General features: G+C 40.5%; 1 protein-coding gene across 1 annotated transcript in view; it reads right to left on the minus strand.

Moving 5' to 3' along the window:
* The window catches only part of DNA2 (DNA replication helicase/nuclease 2), a 54920-nt gene extending 38086 nt beyond the window's left edge, over nucleotides 1–16834 (minus strand). The window contains exons 1-5 of the mRNA XM_026003612.2: nucleotides 16659–16834; nucleotides 14250–14432; nucleotides 12988–13171; nucleotides 10702–10847; nucleotides 5915–6046 (exon numbers count right to left, since the gene is read on the minus strand). Of these exons, the coding sequence (XP_025859397.1) occupies nucleotides 5915–6046; nucleotides 10702–10847; nucleotides 12988–13171; nucleotides 14250–14432; nucleotides 16659–16729 (716 nt within the window). The 5' untranslated portion in view covers nucleotides 16730–16834. The remainder of the gene's footprint in view (nucleotides 1–5914; nucleotides 6047–10701; nucleotides 10848–12987; nucleotides 13172–14249; nucleotides 14433–16658) is intronic.
* Nucleotides 16835–23597: the final 6763 nt, after the last annotated feature.

The raw sequence follows: 23597 nt of genomic DNA on the forward strand, positions 1-23597 counted from the left end.
CAAGATAGAGAACCACTGTCCTAGAGCCTGTAACTCATGTAATATAAATCTTAATACTTCCCATCTATCCTTTTCAATTCACTCCTACTACAATCTTCCTAACTCAGGCCTTTATTTCCTCAGGTCTATATTACTACAAAACTCTCACTATTTTGAACAACTGAAGCCACAATACCAATCTGAATATGCTGGTATACAATGATTACAGTGATTAATATAAAATGGTTTGCATGTGGCTGTATCCAAGGTGGCAAGGAATGCGTTCCTTCAACACCATATTAAACTGAGTAAGAATGAGCTGTCTTTCCCCATCACCTATGCAATGTGAGGCTTGATTATCAACCCTTCACTCCTACACTCCTCGTGACAATCTTCAAAGGACTTCTTGTGCTCAATATTTCCTCACTGTTTTCTTAATCATTAAATGAATCCATTTCTGCCACTACCAATATTTAAAACTAAGTACTCGGCATTGTTTTTTGTATTAAAGAGATTCTGACTTTACTATCTTAACTGTTAAATAACCAAGAGCAGAGAAAGGATGGGAAAAAAGAAATATATAAATATCAAAGGAATTAGGAGATGAAAATAACGTTTCTTAAAGGATTTATTTATTTATTTAAGAGAGATAGAGAGAGCACAAACAGGAGGAGGGGCAGCGGGAGAAGGAGGTTCCCTGCTGAGCAGGAAACCCAAAGCGGGGCTCGATCCCAAGACCCTGGGATCATGACCTAAGCCAAAGGCAGCCACTTAACCAACTGAGCCACCCAGGTGCCCCTGAAAATAACTTTTATTATTATTATTTTTTAAAGATTTTATTTATTTATTCATGAGAGACACAGAGACAGAGAGAGAGAGAGAGAGAGAGAGAGGGAGAGAGGCAGAGACACAGGCAGAGGGAGAAGCAGGCTCCATGCAGGGAGCCCGACGTGGGACTCAATCCTGGGTCTCCAGGATCACGACCTGGGCTGAAGGCGGCACTAAACCGCTGAGCCACCCAAGCTGCCCTGAAAATAACTTTTAAAGCCTCTTATACTTCTATCTAAGATGTATTCATTCCCAGAGAAGTAACTTATTCTGCAGGAGAAAAGTCAGATAAGTGCTAACTTTTATTAATCCTATTCTAGACTCAAAGCCAGATAAAATACTAAATCTAATAGAAATCTTACGTGAAAAAGATAAATTTTCTAGTAATAAAATGGATTTTATATCATAAAAATCAAGATTTAAAAAGTATAAGAATTCTCTCAGAACACATGATTTAGTTGACCTTGGTTTGCTAGTTTCACGTTATTTAGATCAACAGCTATTTCTTAACAAATAAGAATATTTTCTAAAAGAAAAAAATCAGGGATCCCTAGGTGGCGCAGTGGTTTAGCGCCTGCCTTTGGCCCAGGGCACGATCCTGGAGACCCGGGATCGAATCCCACGTCGGGCTCCCGGTGCATGGAGCCTGCTTCTCCCTCTGCCTGTGTCTCTGCCTGTGTCTCTGCCTCTCTCTCTCTCTCTCACTGTGTGCCTATCATAAATAAAAAAAAAGAAAAAAATCATATCTTCAGTAATTTTTTTTAACCATTTCAGGATGCTTCAAATATAATCTCCAGGAATATACGTATACTTCTGCAATCTTTGAAGAAGACAACAGAGGAATTCAGGGAAGCTACAATTCATCTGAAATTTCTTTTTTTTTTTTTTTATCTGAAATTTCTTAAATATTATTCTGTCTTCTCTCCCCAAATGTTATCTAATCATGTTACATATTCAAATATGCTCCCATGAAATAAAGCAAACTTTATTATTCATAAAATGTCACATGTATATTTAATAGAAGATAATGAAATTGAACTTTGCTACTAAAATTTATTCCCCTAGAAAATGAAATAATGTGATTTTAGACTTACGTCTGTGGAATAAATGACAGTATTTTGATTTAACTATTATGATTTTAATCAACATAATACTGTAAAACTCCTTCAAGAACCACCTGATGGGGCAGCCCGGATGGCTCAGTGGTTTAGCACCACCTTCAGCCAGGGCATGAACTTGGGGACCCAGGATCAAGTTCCATGTCAGGCTCCCTGCATGGAGCCTGCTTCTCCCTCTGCCTGTGTCTCTGCCTCTCTGTGTGTGTGTGCGTCTCTCATGAGTAAATAAATAAAATCTTAAAAAAAAAAAAAAAAAAAAAAGAACTACCTGATGGAGAATATGATATCATGAAGATGAAGAAAATATATACTTACTACCTATGGGTGAGAAGGTTGTTTCTTCAATTGTGCTAAAGTTTTGCTGTTTGTTTGTTTTTTTTTAAAAACACTGGCTATAAACTGCTGTGAAAATGACACAAGCTAAAATACAGAGGAGCGCTTCCTTCACAAACAAACATAAAAGATTCCACTGGAAATAAACGAAACAAAAGTAATCTTACACCAAGATACAGAGATGAGAACACTGGGCTGGGAATCAAGAATCTTTACTATAGGGACACCTGGGTGGCTCAGGTTGAGCGGCTGCCTTCCGCTCAGGGCATGATTCTGGAATCCAGGATCAAGTCCCACATCGGGCTCCTGTGAAGAGCCTGCCTCTCCTTCTGCCTATGTCTCTGCCTCTGTGTGTGTGTGTGTGTGTGTCTCTCATGAATAAATAAATAAATCTTAAAAAAAAAAAAAAGAATCTTTACTGTAGGGTGCCTGGGTGGCTCAGTGGTTGAGCATTTGCCTTTCTTTGGCTCAGAGGATGATCCTGGGGTTCTCGGTCTTCTCACAGGGAGCCTGTTCCTCCCTCTGCCTCTCTCTGTCTTCATGAATAAATAAATGAAATCTTTACCAACAACTACAAAAAGAATCTTTCCTATAGACTTAGCTCCACCACTGGTTTTTAATATAAAACCTGGATAAGTCACACCACTCACTGGACCTCAATCTCCTTATTTGAAATCTAGGAGTTGATCTCAAAAATCCCTTTCAGGGGACACCTGGGTGGCTCAGCGGTTGAGTGCCTGCCTTTGGCTGGGGAGTGATCCCAGAGTCTGGGGATCGAATCCCGCGAACAGTTTCCTGCATGAAGCCTGCTTCTCCCTCTGCCTGTATTCTGCCTCTCTCTGTGTGTCTCTCATAAATAAATAAAATCTTTTTACAGAAAAAAATCCCTTTTAGGTCAAAGACAACTCTGAATCCCACACTTTTCCTGGCTTCCTAATACGCTTCCTGCAGGCTACCAAATTCCTCACTAGTCCATCAGAAGCCTCCTCAGCCTCCTTCAATGGATTCTTCTCCTCTCTCCCTCTGTCCTTACACAGCACACTCCTACCTGCCATAGTTCTGCGCCTCTCCCATTGCCCTACATGCCCTCTCTAAGCAATGCCCTCCAGGTCTGTTTTCAACTACCACCACTAGAGTATTCTTGGAGGGCTTTAGCCTCCCTGTAATACCAGTACCTAGCACAATCCTGAGCACAGATAGGGCAGCCCATGTGGCTCAGCAGTTTAGCGCTGCCTTCTGCCCAGGGCGTGATCCTGGGGTCCCGGAATCGGGTTCCGCATCGGGCTCCCTGCGTGGAGCCTGCTTCTCCCTCTGCCTGTGTTTGTTTTTTTTTTTTTTTTTTTTTCCTCTGCCTGTGTTTCTGTCTCTCTCTCTCTCTCTCTGTGTCTCTCATTGGTAAATAAATAAAATTTTTTAAAACACAAATTAATTAATTAATTAATTAATTAATAATAAATAAATATTTAACCAAAAGAAAAAACACGCAGATAACATGCTAAAACAATTAAACAGTAAAAGAAAATCTAGTATCTGAAAAAAGGAAAAAGGATATCCACTACAACTTTAATTCTCAAGCAAATTTAAATGACTCTAAAGTAAATAATAAGAAATAGAAAGGTGCATACTGAGGGACGGTAACGAAGTATAAAGAAATAATTAGGAACAACAGAAAACAAAAATTAAGTTTGTAATTATTACAGATAATCGGTAGAGACTAGAATGACAGAAATACTACAAAACAATGAAAGAAATCAGGAAAAGAATGACTACTTAATAAACACGTATCTGTTTATCACAGTGAAGACTAAGGCACCGAGACCCACCCACTCCTCTAGACAGAGGCAATCTGCTCCAAAGAAAGCAGATTTTCTAAATTTAACCCATTTATTACAGCTTTTTTTCTTCCTTAAGGGAGAGAGCTACTGGTAAATTTAAGACCATCACAGAAAAAAAGAATATGAAAAATAAACCCAATCCGAACAGCAAGATAAGCCTCATTTTTTTACTACTACTATTATTAAAATGTGTATCAAAATCCTGACAAACTGATTGTGGTGATGGTTACACAACTCTACAATACAATGAAAGTCACTGAATTATAAATAATAATAATTAAATAAAAATAATTGAAATCTCGATACAGGTCACTTAATGATAGCAACCTTCTAAAATGATTACAAATTTCTCAGAGAATTCTAGCAGTATGTAAATGGTTGTAAAATTTCCAAACACTTTTTTTAAATTTCCAAATATTTCTGATGAAACAGACCATTTCTGAGACTTTATTTATTTACTTATTTATTTATTCATGAGAGAGAGACAGAGACACAGGCAGAGGGAGAAACAGGCTCCATGCTGGGAGCCCAACGTGGGACTCAATCCTGGGACTCCAGGATCATACCTTGGGCCAAAGGCAGGCACTAAACTGCTGAGCCACCCAGGGATTCTCCCCATTTCTGAGACTTTAACGCCAAGAAATAACTGTCCCATATGTCAACCCTTCCACTTGCATGCCCTCATTCCTCCTCCAGCACTCAAGACATAGCTGACCTCCCATCCCTCAGGATGAATTGTCATCTCTATGGAATTCTCCCCATTGGCATATGAACTCACTATATCTCCCATCCTTTTTTTTTTTTTTAAGATTTTATTTATTTATGAGAGACACACAGAGAGAGAGAAAGAGGCAGAGACACAGGCAGAGGGAGAAGCAGGCTCCATGCAGGGAGCCCGACATGGGACTCAATCTCGGGTCTCCAGGATCATGCCCTGGGCCCCTGAGCCACCCAGGCTGCCTTATCTCCCATCTTTAAAACAACAACAAGCCTCTCTTAGCCCCACATAAGCCTCTGGCTACCAATCCATTCTACATGCCCCTCATAGAACAACCTCTCAGTACAGCTGTCTACCTCTCGGTCTCCAAATCCTCCACTACCATTCTCTCTTGATACCCTTCTTATCACATTTTCTCTCTTGGAATCACTGCTGACTATTCTTTCCCTCACACTCCACATCAAAACCTATCAGTTCCTTTTTTTTTTAAGATTATTTATTTATTTATTCATGAGAGACACAGAGAGAGGCAAAGACACAGGCAGAGGGAGAAGGAGGCTCCCTATGGGAAGCCCAACATGGGACTCGATCCCAGAACTCCAGGATCACGCCCTGAGCCAAAGGCAGGCTCAGACACTTAACCGCTGAGCCATCCAGGCATTCCCAAAAGAAATCTTAAAAAACACTGATATACAAAAATCAGAATATTTTAGTATAATGAAAATAGAATTTCTATTCTTTATTTTTTGTTCTAGGAAGACACTCAGGGGGATCCCTGGGTGGCGCAGTGGTTTGGCGCCTGCCTTTGGCCCAGGGCGCGATCCTGGAGACCCGGGATCGAATCCCACATCAGGCTCCCAGTGCATGGAGCCTGCTTCTCCCTCTGCCTGTGTCTCTGCCTCTCTCTCTCTCTCTCTGTGTGACTATCATAAATAAATAAAGAAAAAAAAAATTAAAAAAAAAAAAAAAGAAAGACACTCAGGACTATAAGCCAAAAAAAGCTAATTTTACTAACTCGACCTTTAAAAAACTTTAACTGAACGTACAGAATAAAATCCTGATCTGAACATATGAACACCATATAAACTAAGTAAGTTTCTTACAGAGAGAGCTGCATCTTTGGGAAGTCAGTTGAAGTGTATTTATGCATATAATCTCCGGCCCATTTAGAAAATGAAGGAAGATACTCTTCTACTTCTTGTTTTACCTCCTCTTGATTCAAATTTAAGCGATACCTGCCAAAACAAGAGATGAAACAAGAAAGCACAAATATGAAAAAAGTAAATAAGGACCAAAACATCCAAACAAACAAGTTACCCATTAAGTAATCAATGGACGTAAAATATGATGTACACATGGGGCACCTGGCTGGCTCAGTCAGTGGAGCATGCAACTCTTGATCTTGGTGTCATAACTTTGAGCCCCATATTGGGGACAGAGTTTACTAAAAAAATAAAATCATTTTTATAAATATGGGGTACACATACAATGGAATATTATTCAGTATTAAAATGGAAGAGAGCACAGCCCTATCAGTTCTCCAAAAGAACTGGTTCAGCAGAGAAGACAAAATTAGCAACTCTAGTTCTGCCAAGATTGTTTCTCCTGAGCACAGTAGCAACCTCAAGCTGAAAGAGAAGCTGAAATTCCTCAGGGGAGCAACTGCTTTTTTTTTTTTTTTTTTTTTAAGATTTTATCCATTTATTCATGAGAGACACAGAAAGAGAGAGGGGCAGAGACATAGGCAGAGGGAGAAGCATGCTCCATGCAGGAGGCCTGATGTGGGACTCGATCCCGGGACTCCAGGATCACGCCCTGGGCTGAAGGCAGGTGCCAAACCACTAAGCCACCCAGGCATCCCAAGGGAGCAACTGCTAATACCAGAAAGCCCCAAATGATCACATAGACTACCAGAGGCAAAGCTATCCTTGCAAAAGGCTGCTTGAAATCTGGCTGTTTCCAGTTGATAAAAGAAGATGTAGGTAAGGATGTGAGAAAACAAGGATTCATACATTGCAAAAATATAAATTGGGACAATGCCTATCAGAGTAATTTGACAATAATTATCAAAATGTTATTTCTTTTTCTTTTTTTTAAGTTGCATTGATTTAAGTAATCTCTTCACCCAACATAGGGCTCAAACTCACAACCCCAAGATCAAGAGTTGCATGCTTTTCTAACTGAACCAGTCAGGCCACTCTCAAAATTTTATTTATTTATTTTTTTTTCACTCTCAAAATTTTAGATGTACCCAAACTGGATCCTGTCCTGGAAGGAAAAAAATGCTATAAAGGACATTATTGGACAAAAATGTGGAGATCAGACAAAAGTATTGTATCAATATTAAATTTCCTAAAGTTGAAACTGTACTGTGGTTACATAAAGAAATTTTATGTAAGAATTCCTATTCCTAGGAAATATGTACATCATGACTTTTACTTCAGGGGCATAAGCCCTGAGCACACCTGGGTCAGCATTAGTGACAATGTGTAATGAGCCCAAAGTCCTTGGCTAGCAGCAGGATGCCACACCATGCACGTAGGCCCCAACATGCCGGGCCCCAGCCACAAGGCTGTGTGGGGAAAAGAAACCTGAAAGCAAGGTGAGCAAGACCAGCTCTACCCACTGCAATGGAGGCTCCTGAGCCCACAAGGCACACCAGGATGTCCAGGGCCCCGCTCAGCCTGTGTCCAGCCTATGGCCAGTGTCTTCATGGTATATAGCCCATCGTACATACCATGATATATACTATTTAATATTAGAAGAAGAATCTATACACACACACACACACACACACTTATTTAACAAGTTAATCCAAGTAAAGAATATATGGATATTGGGCAGCCCGGGTGGCTCAGCGGTTTAGTGCCGCCTTCAGCCCAGGGTCTGATCCTGGAGACCCGGGATCCAGTCCCACGTCAGGCTCCTTGCATAGAGAGCCTGCTTCTCCCTCTGCCTGTGTCTCTGCCTCTCTCTCTCTCTCTCTCTCTCTCTCTGTGTCTCTCATGAATAAATAAATAAAATCTTTAAAAATATATATAAAGAAAATATATATATATAAATATTATCTAAACTAACCTTGCAACTTTTCTCTAAATTTGAAATTATTTCCAAATAAAAAGTTTTTTTTAATATTTTAAGTACATATATTCCCTAGCCCAAAAATTCTAAGTATTTAACCCAGATATACGCCCTAGAGCTATGAAATAAAGGATGTATAAAGGTATTTCTTTTATTTTAAAGACTTATTTACTTATATGAGAAACAGAGGAGAGAGAGGGAGAGATCATGAGCAGAGGTAGGACCACAGGGGGACAGGGAAAGAATCTCAAGCAGACTCCACCCTGAGCATAGAGCCCAACACATGGCTCGATCCCACAACCCCGAGATCGTGACCTGGGCCAAAATTAAGAGCTGGACGCTCAACCAACTGCACCACCCAGATGCCCCTAAAAGTATGTCTTATAGGATTGCTAACAAAAGCAAATATTGAAATACTTAAATAAATAATATGAAATATTTATTTAAGAGGGGGGGGGATACTTAAATAAATTATAGTACATCCATATAATGAAACATTATGCCATTATTAAAAAATAATGGGATGCCCAGGTGACTCAGCAGTTGAGTGCCTGCCTTCGGCCCAGGATGTGATCCTGGAATACTGGGATCAAGTCCCACATCAGGCTCCCTGCATGGAGCCTGATTCTCCCTCTGCCTGTGTCTCTGCCTCTCTCTCTCTGTGTCTCTCATAAATAAATAAAATAAAATTTATTTTAAAAAATAATAATAAGACAGCTCAAGGGTGCCTGGATGGCTCAGTCCATTGAGTGTCCAACTCTTGATTTCAGCTCAGGTCATGATCCTGGGAGCTGAGATTGACCCTGCATCAGGCTCAGCACTGGGCTGGGTGTGGAGCCTGCTCAAGTTTCTCTCTCTCCCTTTCTTTCTGTCCTTAACCCCCACCGCAAGCTCGCTCTCCAAAAAAAAAAAAAAAAAAAAAAAAAAGAAGAGAGACAGCTCAGTAAGTACAGATACAGAATGTTCACCAAGATTTAATCTTCAAGTGCATAATAACGTGCATAGTATTCTACAATTTACCTAACAAAAAAATATATGTGTATATATACCCACATACACATTGTCACACATAAATGTTTGAAATCTCTAAGAAAGAACATACAAGAAACTGATAACAGGGACGCCTGAGTGGCTCAGCAGTTGAGTGTCTGCCTTTGGCTCAGGGCATGATCCTGGAGTCCCAGGATCGAGTCCCATATTGGGCTCCTTGCATGGCGCCTACTTCTCCTGTCTCTGCCTCTCATGAATAAGTAAATAGAATAAAAAGAAAAGAAAAGAAAGAAAAGAAAAGAAAAGAAAAGAAAAGAAAAGAAAAGAAAAGAAAAGAAAAGAAAAGAAAAGAAAAGAAAGGAAAAGAAGGAAGGAAGGAAGGAAGGAAGGAAGGAAGGAAGGAAGGAAGAAAGAAAGAAAGAAAGAAAGAAAGAAAGAAAGAAAGAAAGAAAGAAAGAAAGAAAAGAAAGAAAGAGAAAGTAAGAAACTAATAACAGTGGTTGCCTTTGGGGAGAGGAACTAGGTGATGAAGATGTGGGAAGAAAGGACTTACTTCTTAACATATATTCTATACCATATACCATAATTTATTATTTTAAAAAAATACTACACAATTGGGTAATCTTTCTACATAACTTCCTCCAATGATCTTGGAGCTGTTCTTCATTGTCATGATCTCCTTAGGTAAATTCTTCCCAGTGTTCTAGTTTTCACAGAACAGATAGTCTATAACTGGTTATTTAATGTCTTCTGCATTAAATTCTCCCTTTTTAATTTTAGCCAAGTCACAGCAAAACAACATGTAACAGCCTTTCTTGAGATTATAAAGATACTTAAGGTAGGATCTTTAAGCCTAGACTTTTAAAGGTATTAACAAGAGGGTAGAGCAAAAAAAAGATAAAAACTTGGGACACCTGAGTGGCTTAAGCAGTTAAGCATCTAACTCTTCTTTTGTTTTATTTTTAAAAGATTTTATTTGGGATCCCAGGTGGCTCAGTCACTTAGGCATCTCCCTACATCTACCTCTCTCATAAATAAGTTAATAAAATCTTAAAAAAAAAAAAAAAAAAGATTGTATTCATGTATTTGAGAGTGAGAGTACAAGCATGAGCAAGGGGAAGGGGAAAGGGAGAAAGAGAGGGAGAAGCAGGCTCCCCACTGAGCGGGGAACCCAATGCAGGGCTCAATCCCAGGACCCTACATCAAGACCTGAGCCAAAAGCAGATGCTTAACAGACTGAACCACACAAGCACCCCTAATAAAAATATTTCTGTGAAAAAAGATGGTCTCCAATAGGAGTCATAACAGAAACAGCAGAATATGCCAACCCCTCTGCATGTAGTCACTCATAAAATGCCAATGATCAGCCATTTGTGGGTTTATGTATATTCTCTCCACTGTCACAAAAAGTCTACAAAATTGATATTATCACCTTTTTCAAAATCTTCAAGTAACCTATTCAACCCCAAAACTGGTAAAGGTAGAATTTTAAACAAGGTCAATCTGACTCCCAAACTCATAGAATTTACAGTGTGTCATATTTCTAGAAGTAAGGCAAAACGTATTTCACACTCGCGGAGAGCAGCTGGAGAGTCTACTGTGCACGTGTACAGAATATCCAGCTATTTTTAGCTCAAAAGTTTCTATTCTGCAATTTTAGAAGCTCTTCACAGAACTGCAGGGGGTACTACAAATCCGGATCTGCATTCTAGTATTACTCTGATTTATATTTAATAGTCCAAAAACCAATACCTTATAGATTCCAGGAAAGAAGTCCTATAATTAAATAGTACCTCCAGTACATCTTGTAATTACTTACATTTCCTTGAGATGCCGTATTTCTTGAACAGTTTGAAAAGCAAATTCTTGTAGTTTTTCTGGGGCAAAGCTATTGCTTATTGCTTTTTGAAATACTTCATGAAGGACCGTACCAATCAGCATTTGGCGTGTGGCTAGATCAGAGCTCTATTCAAAGAAATCACACATTTTATTTCAAACATATTAATAGACATGATCCCATACTTATTACTTATCCTATTAAACCACCACAGGGACACCTGGGTGGCTCAGTAGTTGAATGTCAGTCTTCAGCTCAGGGCATGATCCCAGAATCCCAGGATGGAGTCCTACACCAGGCTCCCTGCATGAAGCCTGCTTCTCCCTCTGCCTATGTCTCTGCCTCTCTCTCTCTCTCTGTGTCTCTAATGAGTAAATAAATAAAATATTTAATTAATAAATAAATAAACAAACAAAACCACCACAGCTGGCAGCCCGGGTGGCTCAGTGGTTTAGCACTGCCTTCAGCCCAGGGTGTGATCCTGGAGACCCAGGATTGAGTCCCACCTCAGGCTCCCTGCAGGGGAGCCTGCTTCTCCCTCTGTCTGTGTCTCTGCCTCTCTCTCTCTGTGTCTCTCATGAATAAATAAATAAATCTTAAAAAAAATAAAAATAGGGCAGCCCGGGTGGCTCAGTGGTTTAGCGCCTGCCTTTGGCCCAGGGCGTGATCCTAGAGACCCAGAATCGAGTCCCACGTCGGGCTCCCTGCATGGAGCCTGCTTCTCCCTCTCCCTGTGTGTCTCTGCCTCTCATTAATAAATAAATAGAATCATAAATAAATATTAAATAAATAAACAAATAAATAAATAAATAATTGACAACTAAGACTACTGGAAAATGTCTATTTAGGTATTTCTCCTTCCTTTATTTTTTTTGCTCAGCTGTATTTTTGGTTTTCTACACACATTTAAATTATATAACCTTAAAAAATATCCTGAAAGGAAGAAACCGTTTAACAAATGAAACCGAGGTTCATCAACAAATGGCACTGAAACAAAGAGGGTGAGTACAAGGCAGAACTAATAGAGACTAAAAGAAACTTAGTGGACATACCAACCAAACATAATACAAAGACCTTGTCTGGGGGCAGGCACCTGGCTGGCTCAGTCAGAGGAGCACACAAATCTTGATCTCAGAGTTGTGGGTTCAAGCCCCACATTGGGGTTAGTGACTAGTTAAAATCTTAAGGGGTCCTTGGGTGGCTCAGTTGGCTAAGCATCTGACTCTTGGTATCTGCTCAGGTCATGATCTCGCGGTCATGGGATCAAGCCCCAAGATGAGCTTTGTGCTCTCAGTGTGGACTCTCTTCAAATTCTCTCTCCCTCTCCCTCCCATGCTCTCAGATAAATAAAATCTTTAAAAAATAAAATATATAAAATCTTTTTAAATAAAGAAAGATAAAAAGAAAAGACCTTGTTGGATTCTGATTCTAACAAACTAAGTAAAGATTTTTATTTTAAAGATTTATTCATTCATGAGAGCCACACAGAAAGATGCAGAAACATAGGCAGAGGGAGAAACCGGCTCCTCGCAGGGAGCCCAATGTGAGAATCGATCCGGACCCCGGGATCATGCCCTGAGCTGAAGACGGACGTTCAACCACTGAGCCACCCAAGCGTCCCAAAGATATTTTTGGGGGACTTTATTATTTGAAAGAGAGAGAACATGTGCACACAAGTGAGTGAGAGAGAGCAAGAGTAGGGGAGAAGGGCAGAGGGAAAGAGAGAGAAGCAGACTCCCCAGAGTGGAGGGCCCAATACAGGGCTCGATCCCAGGACCCCAGGATCATGACCTGAGCTGAAGGCAGACACTTAATCGACTGAGCCACCCAGGAACCTCTAAAAAGATATTTTCAATAAAAGACATTAAAGGGGCACCTGGTGGCACAGTTGGTTAAGTGTCTGATTGTGGATTTCAGCTCAGATCACTCTCTCTGGCTCATGAGATGGAGCTGCCAGTGGCTATGAGCTGAGCATGGAGCCTGCTTGAGATTTTCTCTCTCTCTAAAAATCACAAAAAAATAAAAATAAAAAAGATATTATAGATAAACTAGGCAGTATATTAATTTAAGGGAATTACTGTTAATTGTATTGTGTATGGTAAAGATATGTTTATACTTTTAAAAGATCCTCAGCTTTCATGTACTTGCAAAATAATGTAATGTTTGGGAACAGTAAAATAGGTACACAGCATTTACTTAAAAAAAAAAAAAGTGTAAAAGTGCTAACTCTAAAACCCTGTAGAAATATTAGCTGTTAAAATTATTCACCCTAAAAGTTTCACTCAGGACAGCTCTTCTCATACACCGAATACTACTGGCTATGCTTGTGCCAGAAATCAGCATGTCTGGATATAGAATCAAATATCCAAAATCTTCATCTATTATCCAAGTATCAGATAGGCAGTCTCCCTCCAAATGAATGATATCCCCTGGCTCCACTGGTACAGAGCACCTACAAATAAAGCAAAGTATACATAGTTTAGATTCCTATGTTTAAACATATTAAGGAAGTGTCAAAAAGTAAATGAATATTTTATCAAAGGAATAGTATTTGTAAATTTCTGGGTCTTCAAAAAAATTTAATACCAAGGTGTAGTCTTTTGAATGACTCCTGGTCACTATACTCCTTTCTACCTTTGAAATACACCTGAGAATACTCAGGGGTTTTCCTTAAATATCAAAAAGGAAAACTGCTTGGTATTAGCATCACCTACTGTAAAAGCTATCAAATCTTTAATAATGTTAATACATAGCTCCAATTATGGATTAGGGGGATCCCTGGGTGGCGCAGCGGTTTGGCGCCTGCCTTTGGCCCAGGGCGCGATCCTGGAGACCCGGGATCGAATCCCACATCAGGCTCCCGGTGCATGGAGCCTGCTTCTCCCTCCGCCTGTGTTTCTGCCTCTCTCTCTCTCTCTGTGACTATCATAAATAAATAAAAAATTAAAAAAAAAAAAATTATGGATTAGGTTGTTTCAATAATAATTCTCTCATTGTTAAGACTTGTAGCATGTCTACAGCTTCTGTAAGTCTTGAGGCATAATGCCAAACCCAATGTGTTAAGAATAAAATCATATTTATAATTTTTATCTAGACAAAGAGTCTAACAGACAAAATTAGACCTCCACTTTCTCTGCATTTCCCTTTCACCTCTCACATACCATACTTTGCTGAGTAGAGAAATCTAGGATTTAAGAATGTTCTCATGTTGTAATTAATTTTGCTATTAGTGAAAACAATTATGAGTTTTAAGCTGCAATCTTAAAACAAAATGTATTAGGAAATTTCGGAAGTAGTCATTTAATAAGGCCCTTTGTAGTTAATTTTCAAATGACAATTAAAATCGAGTTTTGGAATAAGGGCCTTGAAATGCTGGGGTAACAAGCACAATTTTTACATGGTATTAGTTCAAGTTCATATCTTCTCCCTTTATTAACAATTAAATTATAGCAACATCCACACAAGTCCATATGAGGAGTTTTAAAATGGTAATCTTAAGCCAGATCAGTGCCCAGTCACACAAAAATTACCAGTCATTCCTAAGGATACACAGTTCTTTATATTCTAGTGACTGGGAAGCAGTGATGATTAGGTGCTTTTCATGCTTTCCTTCTTCATTCTGTACAATACTGACTGCTAATACCAGGTACCGATTATCCACTCCTCGGCTCAGAACTGTTTTAGAAAAGGAAGCTTCCGTCTGCTTCTGAAATCTAAAGCATATACAAACAAAACTACTGTAGCATGAAATAAGAAGCCATCCAATTTCCTTTAACAACAAACAAATCTTCTCAATTTTCTAGGTGTGTTTTTTCTAGAAAGCTTATCACAATGACCATCAGCTAAATAGGTAAAAATTAAGACAGTAAAGGCATAGCAGAATTCCTATGATTAAAAACTTCCCAGAAGTAATGCCATTTAAAACATGTTTATGATACGGATTTTTCCAAATACTGTAAGTCCTAGTGAGGAGCTCTGTGGAACATCCATGATCATGAGGATTAAGGATAAATTGCAAAACATAAAATAGCAAATTCCTACCACTGGTGCAAACCTCCCCAAAATCCATGCAAAAGGAAATGTCTTGGACACTATTTTTTTTAGTAAATGAAAGGGCTATTTGTTAGAGAAAAGCATAGTGTGGGTGGTTTGCTGAAGTCCTACTGTGAACCACAGTATTTTATTAAACTTTAAGCCTACTTAGAAATCATCTACTCCAAACTACTATTTAATGAAGAAAATCCTTTTTTTTTTTTTTAAAGATTTTATTTATTTATTTATTCACGAGAGACACAGGGAGAGAGGCAGAGACATAGGCAGAGAGAGAAGCAGGCTTCATGCAGGGACTCCAGGATCACACCGTCGGTGGAAGGCAAGTGCTCAACCTCTGAGCCACCCAGGCATCCCAAGAAAACCCTTCTTTAAAATCTCAGTGAAAGGCAGCCCAGGTGGCTCAGTGGTTGAGCGTCTGCCTCTGGCCCAGGGCCTGATCCTGGAGACCCGGGATCGAGTCCCACATCGGGCTCCCGGTGCGTGGAGCCTGCTTCTCCCTCTGCCTGTGTCTCTGCCCCTCTCTGTCTCTCATGAATAAATAAATAGATAAAAATCTTTATAAAATAAAATCTCAGTGAAAATCAACTAGCCCCTACCACCTAGAAAAAAGCAAGCTTAATAGCTATCACATTAGCTCATTCCTTCATTGAGTAATTCAGAAATTTATTTATAATGGGCAAGTCAACTTCACAATACTTTTACACATTGATCCTAGCTGCCTGAAAACTATGCAGGATACTTTTTTTTTTTTTTTAAGATTTTATTTATTGGGACGCCTGCGTGACTCAGTGGTTTTAGCACCTGCCTTCCGCCCAGGGCATGATCCTGGAATTCCAGGATCAAGTCCTGCATCAGGCTCCCTGCATGGAGCCTGCTTCTCCCTCTGCCTGTGTCTCTGCCCCTCTCTCTCTCTCTCTCTCTCTCTCTCTCATTCTCTCTCTCTCTGTGTCTCTCATGAATAAACCATCTCTTTTTAAAAGAATAAAAAATAAAATAAATTTTTAAAAAAGATTTTATTTATTCATGGGAGACACAGAGAGGCAGAGACATAGGCAAAGAGAGAACCCTCGGGAGCCCAATGCAAGACTTGATTCCAGAACCCTACGATCACGACCTGAGCTGAAGGCAGACGCTCAACCAGAGCCACCCTGGTGCCCCTACTATGCAGGATACTCTAATGGCTCTAGAAAATATTAAGTTTCTCAATACAATAGTCTTTCCAGTTTGACTACAGTCTTTGTCAGTGACTGTACAACAGAGTCTAAAATCGTTACCTCTCTACACCCAACCCGAGGCTCTGTTACTTGGGGGTCGCCTCATTCACCTACTCCAGGAAGCCTCAGGCCATGAATTCCCCAAGGGCAGCCGGGATGCCTTAAGGATCTCGCAAAAGATAATGCTGATCAAAACTCAAAATGCACAGACCCGTCAACAATAATTAGCATCATTATTATTAATTGAAAATAATTCCACATCGTAATTGTGGGTCACGCTGCCCTGACCATTTTAATCCAAGTCGAGAGTAGAGCGTTCTCCTGGGAGAAGTTTCTCCAACTAAATGCTGAGAAAAGTACCCGCAGCGGCAGTCTCCCTTTATGGAGGCATTTAAAGTGCTGGCCCTCCCCGAATTCCGGCAAGTGACACTAAGAGCAAACAATCAACTACTGGGTGAGCAGTCTTCGGGCTCCGGCCCGAGGGTGGCGGCACAGAGAACTCCAGCTGCGGAAACCCGTCGCGCGCCCAGGGGTCCCCCCCCCGCCCCAGCGCCCCGGCCCCGCTCCGGCTCCCGCTCCCGGAGGCGCGGTGCAGCCTCTCCCGCTCCCTCCTTTCAAATCTCCCGCCAGGATCCCAGGCCCTCCCTCCCTCCCTCCCTCCGCTCCGCTCACTGCTCCGCCGGCGGCCCAGTCTCTCCCCCGAGACTCTTCTTCAGCAGCCCCAGCTCTTCCAGTTGCGCCATGTCGGGCGCGGAAAATGCAAACCGTGGTCAGGCAAAACCCGGGAAACCAGCGGCTCCAACGAAAAAAACAAGCGCGCGTCTGTAAGGCGCCGTGCGCATGCGCCCTTCCGCTGTAGTCCCCAGTGACCTGCGCGAAGGGGGCCCCTCCGGGAGGGGTGGGGTTAGCAGCCTTGGCTCCCTTGCCTTAGGGTTAGGAAAGCAGACTCTTCAGAATCTGGCCCACGCTAAATGCTCCCGCACTTTCTCTGGACGTGCCAGCCCTTGCTCACACAATCTGAGGACAGAACCAATTGCCCAAACCCAGGCGTCCCTTTTTAGCTTGCAGATTTTTCCATTTTTGGGGAGAGGGAAACAATCTCTCCTCTTTTGTATTTTTTTAAGATTTTATTTTATTTTTTTATTTTTTTTAATTTATTTTATATATTTTATTTTATTTATTTTATATTTTATATTTTATTTTATTTTTTATATTTTATATTTTATATTTTATATTTTATTTTATTTTATTTTATTTTATTTTACAGAGAGAGAACATAAGCAGGGGGAAGGGCAGAATGAGAGTGAGAGAAGTAGCTAGGAGGCTGAGCAGAGAGCCCCTGGTGAAGCTCCAAAACCAAAAGTCCACACTGGAGGACTGAGTCATCCTGGAGCCCCTCCTCTTTTTTTTTTTTTTTTTTTTTTTTTTTTTAGTGGAAAAACCCACTGAGAAAATAGAAGCTGTCAGGGACTTCCTCATCATGCCACAACTAAATATATAAAAGTACTAATATTTGTACTTGTCTCATAACCTATTTACACTTTTTTCTGCAGTGGCCAAAAGCAGTCCACTGATCAATGAATGAGCAATCCTACTTGTACTCATTCTCAAGGGCGTTGCTTCTTCAGCTGTTTCGACGTTCTCTTGTACAGTCAATGTGGCCCTCACTATTGGGTTGCTCCCAGGCTTGTAATATGGCCCAGTATCTCTCACCTTTTCTTTCTTTTTAAAATGTATTTATTCATGAAAAAGAGAGAGGCAGAGACATAGGCAAAGGGAGAAACAGGGTCCCTGCAGGGAGCCCCACGCAGAACTCAATCCCAGAACCTCAGGATCAGGCCCTGAGCGGCAGCTGCTCAACCACAAAGCCACCAGGCATCCCTATCTCCCACCTTCAAAAGATGTCACCTTGCAGGTGCCTGGATGGCTCAGAGGATTAAGCAGTTAAGCCGCTACCTTCGCTCGGGTCATGATCCCAGAGTCCTGGGATAGAGCCCCACCTGGGACTCTTGGCTCAGTAGGAAATCCGCTTCTCCCTCTTCCTCTGTGATCTCTCTCTCCCTCTTCTCTCTCTCAAATAAATAGATAAAATCTTTTTTAAAAAAATACGGGACACCTGGGTGGATCAGCCATTGAGCGTCTGCCTTTGGCTCAGGCATGGTCTTGGGGTCCTGTGTTGGGTTCCCAGCAGGAAGCCTGCTTCTCCCTCTGCCTATGTCTCTGCCTCTCTCTGTGTCTCTCATGAATACATAAATAAAATCTTTAAACAAGTTTAAAAAAAAGATGGAATGCCTGGGTGGCTCAGTGGTTGAGCATCTGCCTTGGGCTGGGGCGTGATCCCAGAGTTTCATGGTCGAGTCCCACCTGGGGCTCCCCGCAGGGAGCCAGCTTCTCCCTCTGCCTGTGTCTCTGCCTTCTCTCTGTCTCTCATGAATAAATAAAATCTTAAAAAAAAAAAAGTCACATGCTGCTTGGACTAAGCCAGACAGGTGCCCCATCATCCAATTTTAAAATAATCTTTATTAAAAGCTTTGTTTGGGGGGAATCTCTGGGTGGCTCAGTGGTTTAGTGCCTGCCTTTGGCCCAGGATGTGATCCTGGAGTCCTGGGATCGAGTCCCACATCAGGCTCCCTGCATGGAGCCTGCTTCTCCCTCTGCCTGTGTCTCTGCCTCTCTCTCCTCTGTGTCTTTCATGAATAAATAAAATCTTAAAAAAATAAAAAATAAAGCTTTGTTTGGGGTGTCTGGGTGGCTCATTCGATTAAGTGTCTGCCTTCAGCTCAGGTCATGATCCCAGGGTCCTGGGCTGGGATGGAATCCCACATAAGGATCCCTGCTCAGCAGGGAATCTGCTCCTCCCTCTCTCTACCCCTCCCTCTGCTTGTTCTCTCTCTCAAATAAAGAAGTCTTTTTTTTTTTTTTTTTAAGTAGTCTTTTGGGGCGTGTGGGTGGCTCAGTCGGTTGAATAATGAGCTCTTGATTTGGGGTTAGATCATAATCTCAGGGTCCTGGGATCCAACCTAGGTCAGTCTCCACACTCAGTGGGGAGTCTGCTTCTCTCCCTCTGCCCTCCCTCCTCCAGCTCAGGTGTAGGGGTTCACACTCTCTCTCTAAAATAAATAAATCTAAATAAATAAATAAATAAATAAATAAATAAATAAATAAATAAAATCTTTGGAATGCGTGGGTGGCTCAATGCTTGTGCTCCTGCCTTCCACCCAGGGCGTGATCCTGGAGTCCTGAGATCGAGTCCCACATCAGGCTCCCTGCGTGAAGCCAGCTTTTCCATCTGCCTGTGTCTCTGCCTCTCTCTCTCTCTCTCTCTCTCTCTGTGTCTCTCATGGATAAATAAATAAAAAAATCTTTAAAAAAATAAATCTTTAAAAAAACAACAAGACTTTTAAAAAGTTGTGTTTTACATTCATGTTGATTCAATCAAAATTATGAGAAATCTCTTGGGGAAGAAAATGGAAAAGACTTGCCTCTGATAGGGATAGTCTACCTGTGCACCGCACTCAGTTGGTTTTCCTCCAACCTCACAGGCCCTCCTCAATCTCCGTTACTGTCTCTTCATTTTCTGCCCAATCTCTAAATGTTGAAAGTCCTCAGAGGTCAGTTCCAGACAAATTTCTCCATCTACCAACTCCCTAAGTTATTTCATCTCTTCTCATGGTTTGAGATACTATCTCTCTCTTGCCAATTCTCAAATTCACGTATATAGGCAAGGCTTTTCCTCTGAATTCAAAAATCCAACTACATACTTAATATCTACACTTAGAAATATTTGGGGCGAGGGGAGTCTTTCATTATAACATGGCCAAAATGGAATTTTAAATTTTATCCACAGACCTGCTATTCTTCTCAGTGATAGCACTATTCACCGAGAAGATAAGGCCAGAAACCCAGAAGTTATCCTGATTCCTTTCTATTACTACTCACATCCAATCCATAGGCAGACCTATAGATTCAGCCTTTAAAGTTATCTTAAATCTCTTCATGGGGCACTGGAGTCACTTAGGCAGTTAAGCATCTGCCTTCTACTTGGGTCATGATCCCAGGGTCCTAGGATCAAGCCCCATATTGGGCTCTCTGCTTAGTGAGGAGCCTGCATCTCCCTATCCCTCTGCCTGCCACTCCCCCTGCTTGTGCTCTATGTCAAAAAAATAAATAAAAATTTTTAAAAAGTAAGCATGAAGAGATCTTCATGCTTTTCCATTTCCACAGTCACTACCTAATCATCATCTCTAACATAAAAAGCCACAGCACACTCTTAAATGTGCTTTCACTTTTGTCTCCCTGCAATTAAGTCCCTTTCCCCAATATTTTATCATGAAAACTCTCAAATGTACAGAATTATATAAGAAAGTATATAATGAGGGGCACCTGGGTGGCATAATGGTTGAGTGCCTGCTTTCTGCTCAGGTAGTGATCCTAGAGTTCTGGAATCGAGTCCCACATCAGGCTTCCTGCAGGAAGACTGCTTCTCCCTCTGCCTATGTCTCTGCCTCTCTGTGTCTCTCATGAATAAATAAATAAAATATTTTTTTAAAGTATAAAATGAACTCCCATATAGATATTACCTAGATTTTATAATTAACATTTTGCTATCTTTGATTTATCACATGTGTATCTATCCATACCTCTATATATCCATGAATTCAAGGTGTTTTTTTAAAATGTGATAAATAAATAAATAAATAAAATGTGTTAACAAATAGCAGGCATCAGTTCATTTCATCCCTAAACACTTTAAACATTTTTTTTATTTATTTTTATTTATTTATTATAGTCACAGAGAGAGAGAGGCAGAGACACAGGCAGAGGGAGAAGCAGGCTCCATGCACCGGGAGCCCGACGTGGGATTTGATCCCGGGTCTCCAGGATCGTGCCCTGGGCCAAAGGCAGGCGCCAAACCACTGCGCCACCCAGGGATCCCTCATCCCTAAATACTTTAGCATGAATATCATTATATCATTATGATATAATGATATAGAGTGCAACATTTCTTTACGGTACTTTTAAAATTTAATGTAAATTTTACGTGTAAAAAAAAATTTTTTTTTAAGATTTTCTTTATTCATGAGAGACACACAGAGAAAGGCAGAGACATAGGCAGAAAGAGAAGCAGGTTCTTGGGATCCCTGGGTGGCGCAGCGGTTGCGCAGCGGTTTGGCGCCTGCCTTTGGCCCAGGGCGCGATCCTGGAGACCCGGGATCGAATCCCACGTCGGGCTCCTGGTGCATGGAGCCTGCTTCTCCCTCTGCCTGTGTCTCTGCCTCTCTCTCTCTCTCTCTCTGTATGACTATCATAAATAAATAATAAAAAAAAAATTTAAACTTAAAAAAAAAAAAGAGAGAGAGAAGCAGGTTCTCTGTGAGGAGCCTGATGCTGAACTCGATCCCAGGACCCCTGGATCACAACCTGAGCCAAAGGCAGATGCTCAACCACTAGCTCTACCCAGGTGCCCCTAAAATTTTTTAATTTACAATTAAAAATACACAGCTCTTATGTGTACCATTTATTAAATTTTGACAAACGTGTTTATTTATTTATTAAGATTTTATTTATTTATGCATGAGAGACATAGAGAGAGAGAGAGGCAGAGACACAGGCAGAAGGAGAAGCAGGCTCCATGCAGGGAGCCCAACGTGGGACTAGATCCTGGGTCTCCAGGGTCAGGCCCTGGGCCGAAGGCTGCGCCAAACCGCTGAGCCACCCAGGCTGCCCAGACAAACCCCTACTAAGATAATGAGTGTGTTGTCATCACCCCAGAAAAATTCTCTCATGCCCTAATAGAGAAGCAATAACTAGTCTGTTTTTTTTTTTAGTCGGCTTTTTTATCTTTGTTTTTCACCAGAGATTAGATTTGTCTATTCTAGAACTCCATATAAATGGAATCATATAGTACACACTATTTTGTATCTGACATGCTTGATCATTTCTACACCTTTCAATGCAGTATGTCTGTTCAAATCCTTTGCCCATTTTTTTAAATTGCATTGTTCTTGGGGTGCCTGCCTGGCTCACTCAGTAGGGCACGGGATTCTTGATCTCAGGTTTTAAGTTCAGGTGCTATGTTGGGTGTAGAAATTACTTAAAATCTTCTAAAAAATTAAAATAAAATAAAATTGTTCTTTTATTATTGAGTTACAGAGATTCTTTTTTTTGTTTTTGTTTTTGTTTTTTTGTTTGTTTGTTTGTTTTTTTTGAGATTCTTTATATAATTCTGGATACAAGACTTTTGTCAGATAAGTTTGCAAGTATTTTCTCCCTTCTGTGGTTTGCTTATTTGTCATCTTTTTTTTTTCTTAAGATTTTATTTTTAAGTAATCTCTACACCCAACATGGAGCTCGAGCTTACAATACTGAGATCAAGAGTTGCATGCTCTTCTGACTCAGCCAGCCAGGCACCCCATTTACTCATCTTCTTAGTAAGAAGATCTTTAGATATGCAGAGGCTCAAGTCTTTCTTTATCAAGTCTAATTTATCCATGTTTCTTCCATGCTTTTTGCTTCTTGTGACCTAAGAGTCTTTTCCAACCCATAAGTTATGAAGATATTCTGTTTTCTTCTTGAAGCTTGATTGTTCTTTTCTTTTTTTTTTTTTAAGATTTTATTCATTTTTGAGAGAGAGAGCAGGAGCAGAGGGGAGCAGCAGAGGGAGAAAGAGAAGCAGACTCCCCACTGAGCAGGGAGCCAGACATAGAGTTCTATCCCAGGACACAGGGATCATGACCTGAACTGAAGGCAGATGCTTACCCAACTGAGCTACCCAGGCGCCTTTCATTGTTCTGTTTTTCATTTAGGTCCACAATCCATCTCAAATGAATTTGTGTGTGTAGTATGAGGTAGAGATTGAATCTTCCCCACCCACTATGTGCATATCCGTTTTTCCAACAGCACTAGTTAAAAAGACTTTTCTTCCCCATAGGATTGCTTTGGCACCCTTAAATCCAATGACTATATAAGTATAGGTCTGTTTCTCGGTTCTCTGTTCTTTTGATGTTTGTTGATCTTTATGCCAGATCCTCAATGTCATAATCACTACAGCTTTATAGTAAGTCATATGGTCAGGTAGTGATGTTTTTGTTCGTTTTTAAGATTGCTTTGGGTATTCTAGGTGTTTGAATTTCTGTATAAATTTTAGAATCAGATTGTAGTTTCTACAAAAGAGCCTATGAGAATTATGGTTGAGATTGCATTTGATCTATAAATCAACTTGGAAAAATTTCTTTACACTCTAGAGTCTTCTAATTCATAAACATGTGTTATCTTTCCATTTATACAGATCTTTAATGTCTCTCAGCAATATTTTGTAATTGTCAGTGTAGAGCTCTTGCACACCTTTGACTAAGTTGAAATATTTTACATTTTTGATGCTATTATAGATTTTTTGTGTTCTTTTTTCTCAAAGGTTTTATTCTATTATTTTTAAGATTTTATTTTATGTTTTGAATAATCTCTACACCCAAAATGGGGCTTCAATTTACAACCCCAAGACCAAGAGTCACATGCTCTACTTATTGAGCCAGGCAGGCACCCCCAAAGATTTTTTTAAAAGATTTATTTTATTTTTTAAACATTTATTTATTTAAGATTTATTCATGAGAG

This window comes from Vulpes vulpes, chromosome 4, assembly GCF_048418805.1.
Source record: "Vulpes vulpes isolate BD-2025 chromosome 4, VulVul3, whole genome shotgun sequence".
NCBI classification, from domain to species: domain Eukaryota; kingdom Metazoa; phylum Chordata; class Mammalia; order Carnivora; family Canidae; genus Vulpes; species Vulpes vulpes.